The 13,295-nt window shown below is 28.4% G+C and overlaps 2 protein-coding genes, 1 long non-coding RNA gene and 1 pseudogene across 3 annotated transcripts; 3 read left to right on the top strand and 1 right to left on the bottom strand.

The window, feature by feature from the left end:
• The first annotated feature begins 1,338 nt into the window (after positions 1–1,338).
• Positions 1,339–13,083, top strand: LOC149063024 (uncharacterized). Its single transcript, XR_016189672.1, has 4 exons — positions 1,339–1,555; positions 2,107–2,118; positions 11,866–11,895; positions 13,043–13,083. It is a non-coding gene; the product is annotated as an uncharacterized LOC149063024 (long non-coding RNA).
• LOC149063026 (uncharacterized) lies at positions 2,346–8,038 on the top strand. The gene is made up of 3 exons (XM_089216972.1): positions 2,346–4,370; positions 4,654–4,970; positions 7,119–8,038. The coding sequence occupies exons 2-3, from the start codon at positions 4,766–4,768 to the stop codon at positions 7,721–7,723; spliced, it is 810 nt and encodes a 269-aa protein (XP_089073098.1). The 5' UTR covers positions 2,346–4,370; positions 4,654–4,765; the 3' UTR covers positions 7,724–8,038.
• Positions 5,018–7,208, top strand: LOC149063027 (uncharacterized). Its single transcript, XM_089216971.1, has 4 exons — positions 5,018–6,428; positions 6,494–6,747; positions 6,822–7,009; positions 7,080–7,208. The coding sequence occupies exons 1-4, from the start codon at positions 5,544–5,546 to the stop codon at positions 7,082–7,084; spliced, it is 1,332 nt and encodes a 443-aa protein (XP_089073097.1). The 5' UTR covers positions 5,018–5,543; the 3' UTR covers positions 7,085–7,208.
• Positions 8,069–9,418, bottom strand: LOC149063025 (uncharacterized; annotated as a pseudogene).
• Positions 13,084–13,295: the final 212 nt, after the last annotated feature.

Here is a 13,295-nt window from a genome sequence, read left to right as displayed (position 1 = left end):
TTTTTTTATGGTTAGGGCTTCGACAACTGAGGTCATTAGCCTGGGGAACTGTAGGGGAAGGTACTGTAATGTTTTAACTTTTGGGTTTTTGGCAGAGTTTTGAATGGGCACCTGTGGGTTTCTGCCATGCTGCCCGGTTGGGGGCCGGCGGCCTCTCTCTCCAGACATCGCGAAATGCCCAAAGAGCGATGCCGCCCGTGACCGAGATTCGAACCGGCGACTGCATGTGTCGCAACCAACGCCCGAGTCCGCTCGGCCACTCCACCCCCAGATTTTTTTTTATACAATATTACAATATCAATTATTTTCGAAAATCTTGTTTTTATCTTCAATCTTTAGGTATAAAAATTAAAAATATTGTAAATTTTTAAAAAGGTGTATAATAAAAGTATGTACAGCTTCGAGGTTAGGTGATGAATTTTTAAATTTTCAAACAATAAATATAATAACTGATGAAGAACCCTGTATTCAATTTTTATGTGTTTATATCAAACCGAAATATATTTATCTAGATTTATATAAAAAAATCTAAAATCGCTTATTCTCAAGCTAAAACACAGTCGAAATATTATTAAAATGTCAAGTGTCTATGGTTATTTTTTAAAAAAAAACAAAATATGAAAATCGTTCTAGTTTACCGTTGGATGTTCCACTTATTTTTTTCAAACGCTCATGAGAAATTAGTTTTACATTCTGGTAAACTTTTTTTACCGTGAAAATTAGAATAACCTATGGGGGACCAGGTATTTAATTTTCAAATTTTTGGTTCCAAAACATACATTTTTATGAATTTCTAAATCAAAAAAAGTAACGAATTTTAGTGATTATTACGTATTTCGTTAACATTCAAAAATTACATGCTTTTTAAAACTTTTTATAGGTTTGCGCTATTTTTTTTTCATTTATTTTTTGAAATTAACTTATCGTTTCACATATACATATAACTCTCTCTCTCTCTCTCACACACACACACACACACACAGTATTGTATAAGACGTGTATGCCTATCATGGTACCTATACTCTACTCGGAATAATATCGTACCTCAGCGGCTGACTTCTGCGCATGGACGTGGCTTCGTTCCGCAGTGCTAGTCTCCGTTGTTTGACTAGGGGGGATGCGTCTGACCGTTGTAGACGAAAACTGGTCGCCGCCGAGGTACGACCTCATTCCGAATAGAGTATATGTATTGGATTTAATGTTAAACATATGTTATTTACTCAGGCATTAAAAGGTTAATAAATATGGTGTTTATTGACAAATGTAGAATACAGTTTTTCTTTTGTGTAATAAATACATATAAAACTTATTGTTAACATAATTAATCTTTTCAATTGGCAAGAAGGAGGGATATGTAAATGAACAAATCACTTATATAAAGCATCAAGAAATACCATTTTATTGTATTTATTTTTCAACGTTCACATTGTTTTTATTATTTTATCATATTAAATCAAAATGATTTTTTTAAAGAAAAGTCTAATAACAATTGCGATTCTAGTTGTTTCAATTTGGGTTATGCCTGAAGCTACTTTAAGTTTAGAAAAATCAAGAGGTATGGATTATTTGATTGATATAATAATGATTGTACGTAGGTATATGTATTAGATTTTTTTATTCTGTGGTTTTTACTATCAGTGATTTATAAATAATTTAAAAACTGAAACTAATTAATACCTATGTTACCTGTTACATAAATTTAGATTTAAACAAAATGTATTAGATTTGTTAAATATTTATTGTATTTATTATTATTAATTAAAAATGCTAAAAGAAATTGTTATTTCATTTCAAAGCTACATATCAAATTTGCATGAACTAATTACTCATACAATTTATTTGACCTATAAATTGCTGTAATTTGAATTGGCTTTAGTCAAGTAACAATGGTCAATGAATGAATATTATTCAAAATACCTTACTTATTTTTTTTTTTACTTAAGATTAAACCATAATTTCTTTGCCAACTTACAAATTGAATAACAATATATGCAAAATAATTGAACATATGGTTACATTTTTTTATAATCTATAATTATGTGAAAATTATTATTAAATCGTATTTATAGTAAATAATAAATAAAATTACTTTTTTAAACTTTTTAGAAGTTTGCGAGGGTAATATTTTTATTTAATAATCAATAAACACTAAATTCATGACATTTCACACAGTTAAAAAATATTAAGTTTGATATGATATAGTCATGTGATCTTAAATTATAGTTCACCTAATCACTATCCCAATTATCCATTTCGGGAAATTAATTCGTTTCGAATCTATTTTTATCAAAATTGATTTACATTTAAAAATTAAAAATTATTATTACTATTATAGGAATGTGTTTTCAAAAGAGTGATTGTGATTTTTATATTTACTAAGTATTTCTTCTTCTTAATTTGAATTTTTAACAGATACATTAATGAAAAATAGTATAAAATCATAAATTTTACAATTAAAGTTTATTTTCAAATTTTATTTTTATTAAAAATACTAGATAATCAAAAACAGTGTGAACTGACGAATTGGCTTTCTCTTAAGCGAATCCTGATTGTTCATGGGGATTGTTATTATTTTATGTTTTTGGTTTACCTACTTGTATGTCATCTTGTTTACCTGGGGTCATGGAAATTTGACTTATTAGATATGTATCATTATTATCATTAGCGATGTATGATACATTATTATTATTGGTGTGTTCATTATTTACTTAAATCTTATCTCGTGTTCTATTTGATTGCAGTGGAATTTTATTAAATGTTTTCGTAAAATGGTGTTGGTAGTGTTGATGGATTTATTTAGAGGGTAAAGGTACGTTTTCCCTGCAGCGTCTGGACGTGGCGTTTGAACGCCGCGTCAAGACTGTTTTCCACACAGCGTCTAAACGCCGCGACCGCTCCAATTTTTTTTACAAATATTCAATCAAAAAATGACCAAAATCAAATTTCTCGTCAATTTTTTTCTAAATTGTTAAAAAACTTTTACAAATCGAAATCGGGAATTAAGAAAGCATCACCAATCAGTCGATCTTTATAGGAATATAGATCGATCGCAATAAAAATGTAGTATACACGATACATATCTTGTATAAACTTCATGTTCTAGTATATAAAAATGCAAATAAATAAATGTATGTCGATTTCCATGGCATATTGCCATATGAGCTATTTCCATTTTTAAAATTAAGAATATAGCTCACCTATTGGAAAAGGTTGGCAACCTAAATTTAGATCATATAATATTTGAATGCAATCTATACCATTAAATATATCATTGAATTCAACTAGGTAACACATCTATTCTGATGCCTTTTGTACAGCAGAGTGGTACGCTGCAAATACCTTTTATAGTATAATTTTTAAAAGTTTCATGTTGGCAACACATTTTACGCAACCATCTATCGCGACCCATAATTTTGTCATATTATAATGCCCGGTTGCACAAACGATCAATAAAAACAGTTCAATAAACTGTGATAACGGTTCAATAAACAGTCGGATAAATAACTTTATTGGTTCCTTAAAGTGTTGGACTGTTGCACAGAAATTCTATAACATTTTGATGGTTAGTGCTCTAACCATAGTTTAGATACCATAGTTACAAAAAATTATCATTCCATCATATATTTTTAATGTTATCAGTGTTAATTGTTATCTGTTTTATACTTTAAAATTAAGTTGAACTGGTGTCAAAAATATTTGATTAAATGATAAATAATAATATTACCTTATCACAAAATAATTCGATATTATCAGATCAATAAAGTTATAGAACTCTTTTGAATATTTATCGAGCCGAAATCGGGTCTACAACTTATCGAACCGATAACACAATATTTATTGGATTGATAAAACTTATTGATCCTTTGTGCAACCTGTCAAATTATAATCGATTCGATAACCCAGTTATTGGTCCGATAGCTAGTTATTGGTCGTTTGTGCAACCGGGCATTAGTATATTACCTCAAAACCATTCCTACATTGGTTCTGCGCGGACGTGTTTGTACAATATCGTCGATATTCTTTAATATGGATCACAGAATAATTTTAAATCAAATCTTAAACAATAATCGTGTATTATATGAGTTGTTAAAAGAAGAAGCTGAAGATGATGAATTACTTTTTAATTTAACAAATCAAAAAAGAAATCAAATTAGTCCATTATTTTCAAGAAGGAAATCTGAAGGGTTTTTTGAAAAACTAATCAAAGAACATTTTTCTACTGATGACAACAAATTTCGAGAGTTTTTTCGTCTCAATCGCTAGCAATTTGATTTTATTTTATCATTGGTTAGAGAGTCGCTTACAAAAGAGCCATCTTTTCGAGTTCCTGATCCAATAACAACAGATGAAAAATTGGCAATTACATTGAGGTAATAATTTATAATGTATTTTTACTAGATAATTGGTTTATAAAATTGTATTGTATTAATTCGTGTTTATGTAAATTTAATGTAATAATTCTTGTTCTATTCAATGTCGATTAAGATACATTTTATTCGCATTTAAGCGATTATATTAATAATAAAAATATAAAACATAATGTAACTAAAAATAAAAATATATATTGATATTAATATACACTATGACCAATATAATCACTTTGCAAATAGACCATTACCTAAATTTAATAAAATGTATTTATTTTATTTTTAGATATCTTGCAACTGGAGAATCATTCCGATCATTAGCATTTGCTTTCCGTATATCGTTTAGTTATATTAGTGTCTTAGTAAAAGAAACATTTGCAATTTTAAAACAATATCTAATGCCACTATTTTTGCCAGATCCCACCAAAGTTGATTTTAAAAGTATGTCAGAAGAATTCTTGATTAAATGGAACTTCCCTAATTGTATTCTGGCCATAGATGGAAAACACTTAAAAATACGATGTCCCAGTAATTCTGGTTCTCAATTTTATAATTATAAAGATTATTTTTTTTCGATTGTTTTATTGACTATGGTTGATGCCGGTGAAACACGATTGAGCACAGTCCCTATTTTGAAAAAACCCGATTGAGCACGGTCCATATTTTTTAACAACCCGATTGAGCACAGTCAAATAAATGCAACGTTGCCAATTTTTTTGTCCGACTACAACCAGCTAGACTACACGCGTATTTTGAAATACTAGTACTATGAAATGGAAATATTTGTCAATCTGTGTGCTTTACTAGTCGTGGTGATTATTTTCAATCGTGGTTTCCCATATTTTGAAAAGCGGCACGAGTTTAATCGATAAATAATATACGAGTCGTGTAGGAAATTAGGATCGACGTAATCGTAAAATCAAAATAGGTACACTCATGCATTGTCGATTACGCCAATTAAGATTATCTGTACGACTGTAAGATTGGATATTATTTGTTATCTACATAATATAATATAGTCATATAGAAGTGGGCTTTTGTATTGCCAAAATGGCAAAATATAAGTAACTTAGACTCAATATTATCAGGCGTTAGTGGTTAGTGTCGTTCGTCGTTACGCGTTAGTACGTTACACCGTTTTGTTTTAGATAACTTTTTTTATATACATAGAACGCGATGGACATTAGTGAAATAAAAGTTATTTTATCCGAGAGAGGAAAAGAATTAGCCAATGTTGGTGCTTTTAAGTACAGATTTATTGGATTAATTAAAAAAGGCGAGTTATTAAAATGGCGGTGCACAAAAAATAATTGTACAGCTATGATTTATTCTGGGCCAGATAAAAATATCGTTATTAAATCAAGTGGACAACATAATCATGTAGGAAATTCACCTAATAAATTAGAAAGGCAAGTATTACGTGAAAATTGTAAAAGACGTGCTGAAGAGTCACTATCAACTCAACCTTTAAAGTTGATCAGAAGTGAACTTTTAAATAATTTAGAACAATCTTCAATTGTTCATAAAGATTTAAAAACGGTTCGTAAAGCTATGTACGATAGACGAATAAAAGTACTTTCCAAATTGCCTAAGTCACCGGAAGACGTTTTTTTACAGTTGAATTTAATGAAAACTCAAGATGATTTTAAGTTTCGTGGACAACCATTCATACATATTCCCGAAGACAATAGTTTTGTATGTATTACTTGTGATTTCAACCTAAAATTTATGATTAAGCATGATTGTATTGATTTTTTCGCCGATGGTACATTTAATAATGCACCCAAATATTTTGAACAACTATATTCTATTCATGGATATAAAAATGGCTATTATTTGCCATTGGTTTATTTTTTTTTATTTAAAAAATCAAAAGATACATATAAAAAAATGTGGATATTCCTACAAAACGTATGTGTAGAATATACAGGAAGTCAGTTCATATTAAAAAAATTACACGTTGACTTTGAAAAGGCAGCCCACCAAGCCGCGTATGAAGTTTTTGAAAATGTACAATTAATAGCTTGTCGGTTTCATTTAGGACAATCATGGTGGCGAAAAGTAAGAACAAAATAATTTCAAATCAAAAAATTATATATTAATTGTATTCTTAATTATTATTATAGATAAACAGCGATTCTATTCTCAGAATAGCCTATAAAAAAGAAAACGACGAACTAGGAAATTGGCTTAAGAGTTTTTTTGGATTAGCTTTTCTTCCTAGTCATGAAGTAGCCGATGCATTCGTCGAACTCATGAGTGTCTGCCCAAATGATGAAGTCTGCTCAGAATTTAGCGATTATGTTTTCAATAATTATATAGATGATGAATCTTCATTTCCCCCAAATATATGGGCTAAAGAACCTATGTTTGATCCAAGGTAGATCATCCAAAGTCTAATTATTAAATATAAAAAAAATGTCAATTTAATTTCTATGAAATGTTTTTTTTTAGAACAACAAACGCTGTTGAAAGTTTTCATAGAACTTACAATTCACAATTTTATAAGTCTCACCCACACATACACTTGGTAATTATAGTTTTACAAGAAACGCAAGCTGAAACGATGACAAAAATTCGGTCAATTGAAACCGACAGTTATAAAAGTATGAGTTTTATTGAAATGCAAAAATGGCAACGTTGTACGTATTTCTATGCTCAATCGTGTTATATTTTGGATTTCTATTGTTTAATTGTATCTATGCTCAATAGGGTAATGAAAAAGGTAAACTGTGCTCAATCGGGTTCCAGCCGTTGATGCGAATTATAAATTTGTAGTAATAGATGTTGGTTCGTTTGGTAGAGAAGGAGATAGTGGTATATTTTTAAAGTCAATTTTAGGGCAACAAATTCTAAATGGGTCATTCAATTTCCCAAAAGAAAGTGCTTTACCGGGGACAGATAAAGTATTACCCTACGTTATATTGGGCGACCAAGCATTTAGACTTCATAAACACATTTTAAGACCTTACTCTCAAAAGGCTGCAAAGGCTGATGCTCAAAAAGCTATTTTTAATTATCGGTTAAGTCGAGCTAGGCGAGTAACCGAAAATGCTTTTGGACTTCTGAGTCAAGTGTTTAGAGTATATTATCAGACAATTAACTTATCTCCAAAAACTTGTGATGACTTGATAATTGTAAACTGTTGTTTACATAATATGCTTCGGGAAGCATATTTGGAAATTACTGGCAAAGCTTACTATCAATTTGATCCAGAAAACTCAACTCCAAATGAAAACATGGTACCATTTTTAAACGAAAGCGGATTTACAAATGCAGAAGGCATTATAGTACGTGATGCTTTTAAAGAATATTTTTCAAATGAAGGAGCAGTACCATGGCAAAATAGTATGTGAAATTAATTAAAATCTAATTTTATGATTATAGGAATATACTTTATTATAAATAATTTATATTTATATAATTTGTAAATATTTTTCATTATTTATATTATTATTATTATGTTTGTAATTAATATGTACAATAATATTTTATAAATAACCATGTTTATTTTAGTTTTAAATTCCCTCTCAATTTGTGCACCATGTTATATTTAAAATGTTTGTGAACTGTTGTAATGTTATAATGAGTATCTTATTTACTGTAAAATATTTTCAGAAATCAATTTTATTTTAAACGAAAAATAAGTTTTAAAGAATAAATACAAAATAAATAAATTAATACAAAAAACCCATAAAAATCATAGTACCTTTTCATAACCCTATACCTTAAGGCTTTAAAAAATTATTCATAAAATATATTATAAAAACAACAAAAGTTAATACTCATCGCTGTCATAGTTGATCGGCACAAATCCGCGAGAATTACTAGGGACTTCATAGGATCCAGACAATGATGAAGCCTGTGATGTATACGTATCTATAGGCGAAGAATTAATATGATCTGCAGTTGGTCTATAAAACGAAGCATTTTGAGGCTGTGCATTATCAGGTATAACCGAGTAATTGTTTTCCAACTGATTTACCAATGTCAGTGTTTTGATTTTTGCTTCGTTTATAGCTTGTCTTGGTAATCGTTTAATAGTCATAGCAATGCTTTTAAAAAAAATATCAACATCATCCTCTTCTTGGCTTATTTGTGATACTAATAAGTTATTTCGCGCTTCAATTTTTGAGAAAAGTTCATTTCTCTCTTTCGATCTTTTAGCCATTATCATTGACATCATATCATTTCTAGATCGTTTTTTACCTTCAGGTAGTGCTGATGATGACTCAGATAAAATATGATCTTCCTTTTCCCTGTTTGTGATCTAAGATGTTTTCTCATTTTGATCATTAAACGAATCATCAATATTTTCTAGGGCATTTGATGAATTCGGTTGTTCAACTTCTGCAGGTGGTGCAATATTTGTAATAGAACTAAAATTATAATTTTTTGAAATAAATAAGTATATTATAAATTAAATATTATAATTTTAAATTTGTAGTAGGTAAAATTATTATAATACATACTTTCTCTAATATTCAACCGTGTTTAAAAATAATAAGTAGGGCATTAAGGGCCATTTATTTCTTTCTAAACTGGCAGATCCCGTTGGTAATTTTTTTCTTAATTTCATGAAAGTGTCACGGATGTTTTTCCATCTCTTCTTTATATCTTCAACTATAAAATTTAAATATTTTTTAAATATTATTTTGAAATTATGATTGATAGCAAAATAGTCATTTTTAATTTAATTTAATTAAAAAATTCAAAAGAAATAATTTAATAAATAAATTTATCAATATAATATTATAATATTCTATAATTATATCATTTATATATATATTATTTTTTTTTTTTAAATATATTAATATTATTATTTAAATATATTACTTACCAGTTCTATTAAGCTCTTCTGATAGACTTTTCCAGAGTGTATCTTTGAAAAATATATCCTTATTTTTGGGATGAGAACAATCGTATAAAACTTTGTTTTTTTGAACAAAATCTATCAAAATTTCGTCCTCCTCAGAGGAAAATATAAACTTTTTTGACATCTTGACGCTGGTGGTTGACGCGATGCACTTGTCCCGACCGGTGTTGACGTCAACCGCCGCGTCAAACGCACATAAGAAAATGAACACATAGAAACGCATTAGACCAGAGACACGGCGTCTGGACGCCGCGACCAAACGCTGCGGCCAGACGCTGCAAGGAAAACGTACCTTAACGCGCGGAGGTGTGATTTTTTTATGACACATAAAAGTTAAAACATGTCAATTGGTCATCTGTCATAAATATTCAATATTTCGTGTTTTCATAAGTGATTACCACAGAACTGGGTAGTTTATCAAAGTAATCAGGTATTATGTACATTTATCTACGGAAGCTGAGAATGTGTTAGAATCCTATTTCGTGTATTCCGGCTCCTATATTTGTGAATAAGCTGACTGGTGTTATAAATTATTACTGAATAAAAAGCTTGTTATATTATTTCGTCATGAATCTTACCAGGGCGTCATTTATGTTTTTTTCAGGTGTGCGAACTTTTAAAAAGGGCAATTTTAATATTATCACCAAGCAATTAGCTTATATATATATATATATACATACATATGTCGTAACCACTTTGTGAAATCAATCTTTTGATGAAAATATGACCATTTCGTGAAATGGAAACACGTTTTTTACACTTTGTGAACTTCAAAAATATTTCACTAAATAGTCACTCAATTTTAACATTGTGTAATTTTTTTCACAAAGTGGTCGTTCACTTTGTGTACTGAAATACAACATTTAACAACTTATTCTTCCCTTATAAATTTAACTTAAATAATTATATGTAGTAGTAAAGTTTATTTATATAATTTTAATTTATTAACCGTATTGTGAACATTTTTTATTTATTAGAACAGGAAAATGAATTGTGACAACGGCTGTTATATTTTAGACTACCTTTAAAACAAATATATATTTTGGTTCGACAAGCACTTTTACACGCCTTTTTATTGTGAGTATGCACAATACAACTTGATTTTTTTTTAAATGGCAACCTTTTCTTTTAACAACAGATTTGATTAGACCGATTTTTTTAAAGTCAATTTGATTTTCTTTACCATAGATCTAAAATCAAAATTGACACTAAACTATAACGAGTTAAAGTTTCGATTAAAATTATTGAATTTCTCAACAATCATCCTAGAATTTCAGGAATTGTCATGCAGTTTTTTTGTATATCCGTAGGTTTGCAGACATTAATTATTAAATTATTTGAATTTAATGTTGAGTAATTAATTTAGACGTAAATGTTAGTTAATTTACTAAAAAATTCAAAAATTTTAATCGAAACTTTAACTCATAAAGAGTAATTGAGGTTAATTAATTCCTCAAAATTAAATTTAAATGATTTAATAATGTCTGAAAACCTATGGATATAAAAAAAAAATACTTGAAGTTGCATGACAATTCCTGAAATTAGGATGATTGTTGAGAAATTCAATAATTTTAATCGTAACTTTAACTCGTTATAGTTTAGTCAATTTTGATTTTAGAAGTATGGTAAAAAGTATCAAATTGCGTTAAAAAACCGATCTATCAAAATCTGATGTTAAAAATAAGTGTTGCGATTTAAAAAAAATTAATAATAAAATAAGTTTATTGCGAATGTGCACAATAAAAAGGTTAACAATTTGAAAATTTGAAAAAAATGTGTATTTCAATAGTCCTTAACTATTTAAAAAACCCCATCTCAATCCAATATCACTGGCCAGAATTATTTAGTGTTACCTTTAAAAGGAAACACACTGTATATAATTTCTTGGTTGTTAAATAACTCATCGACCGAGTTTTTATTTGATAGGAAAATACAAAGTATGACTTTTGAGGTGCGTGATACAAACATTATATTTTTTGTGAAATAATGTTAGCTATATCCATTATGTAATATTTCTGTGAAATTGTGTTTGCATGATCTTCAATGTTAATCCCTGATTTTATTTTTCGGATGTTGTTTTTCGCTGTCACTGAGGCAAAGGTCTGTGTTATTTCTGGTTGATTTGTAGGGCTATTTCAGTGGTTGTTTCTTTTAGAGTTGTCTTATTGTATCAGTTTCATTTATTGGATATGATGGTTTAAAATTTATATTGTTCGATTTTATTGTGTTTTGAGCAATTTCTGATTTCATAGATGGATATTCTAGTGATTTTTTGGTTAGGTAATGTAATGGTATTTTTAATTGGTCTTTTCCTAGGTGATCGAGTGGTTCGAAGGCTCATAGTTTGTTATTGGTTTACCCCTTTAGAGAATGTTAAAGATTTTGGATACTTTATTTTCATCCCCTATCCTGATTATTTTAGATATACTTAAAATAGTTTAAAAGCCCATTCCTTGTTCTCATGGATTGTTGCTGTGATTTTTGAAGCTTTATAAATGCGTGCAAAAGAAATGCAACTGAATTGATAAACACACGTGGTTCGTCTATGAGAGTTAAACTCGTAGATACGTACTGGTGCATAGTTTTCTATAACACTATATCAATTAATTTAAAATATTACAGAGATTCTAAAAAATTTTTGCAATTATAAAGGTAAGTTGATTGTAATTAATAGATAGTTTAGTAAGTATAAGTGATATGATTACATTTTTTTTCTTCAAGTTTATGCATTATGAACATCCCTAAATCCTAATCATAATATTGTCCTATTGGATTTATGATTTTTAAAATAAATTAAAGCGATTTTAATTTAACAAAATATTTGGAAATTTGGAAATATCACAAAAAAATATTTATTTATTTATTATTTTAGAAAACAACACTTACCAATAGTACCAACAGTGCTATTAATAGCACTTAATGTAAAGTGCTATTAATGAATTAATTGGTTTATTGCACCACAGAAAAATTGTGTTATACTGTGATTGCAACTCTGTCTTTTATGTATTTATTTATTTATTTATATATATATATATATACAAAATATACGGTTTGCCCCTATAACATTAAACTACAGTACAATTTATTAGAGTAATAGTAGAAAATTGAGAAATATAAAATATTATTTGTAAATAAAACAATTACAATTTAATTAACAGTAATTAAGTAAACCTTTAAGAACAAGTGATCAACAAAAGAGGGGTCCTCATTAGCAAGTGACATAATTCGTCTTAAAGGCTCATTTTGCAAATAATTGTATGTTTTTTAAAAGTTTAAAAATAGTGTAAATGAAATATTATTTATTATTCTCAGTTTAATTTATTATGCATTTTTAAATTTTTTTATATGAACTTTAAATGACTCAGTTCCAAGCTATACAGGATTAACTGTATGGTGTGTAAGCTTACGAACTCCACTGTAATTCTCAACTATAATTTAGGTATAAATCTAGTTTAGCACCTAAGTATTAATTTTTTTCTGAAACGGATGGGGGTACCTTATCTATATTCTGTATTATTTTTATTTTATTTTTTAGCATATTTCATTATTTACAATATTGTGTATAATTTTTAGTCTTATTTTATGAATCAGCGCTTGTATACGAAATTACTTACGTATTTACTGTTACAACTTAAAAAAATCATTACTTAAGTAATGTTTTGTTATATACGTAACGCTATAACTAGTACATAAGATATGCATAACAATATGTACAAAATTTCTAGGTTAAGGTCCTGAAATTGCATAAGGGATAATAAATAATGATGTATAATACAATATTGGAATAATATAATTGCAGGTAATAAATATGATTTTCCATTAGGACAACTTAACAAATGTATGTATTTGAAACTATTATAGATAATTTATGCCTCTGCAATAATCTTATTTTTAAGGAGCTATAAATGTGCAATTGTTTCGTTCGTCGCGGTAACCGCTCGTTTTGTTGTGTGTGTGTTGAATAGTCTGAGCCTACTCTCCAACAACCGTGTATTTTATAATTTTAAAGGCAATATACCTACGTGTAATTTACGCATTAATTAAAAATACTC

Source organism: Diuraphis noxia, unplaced genomic scaffold, assembly GCF_037042655.1.
Source record: "Diuraphis noxia isolate RWA-SAM2 unplaced genomic scaffold, SU_Dnox_SAM2 contig0001, whole genome shotgun sequence".
NCBI classification, from domain to species: Eukaryota; Metazoa; Arthropoda; class Insecta; order Hemiptera; family Aphididae; genus Diuraphis; species Diuraphis noxia.
Note: the sequence above shows the minus strand (reverse complement) of the source record. Positions and strands in the feature narration are given on the sequence as shown.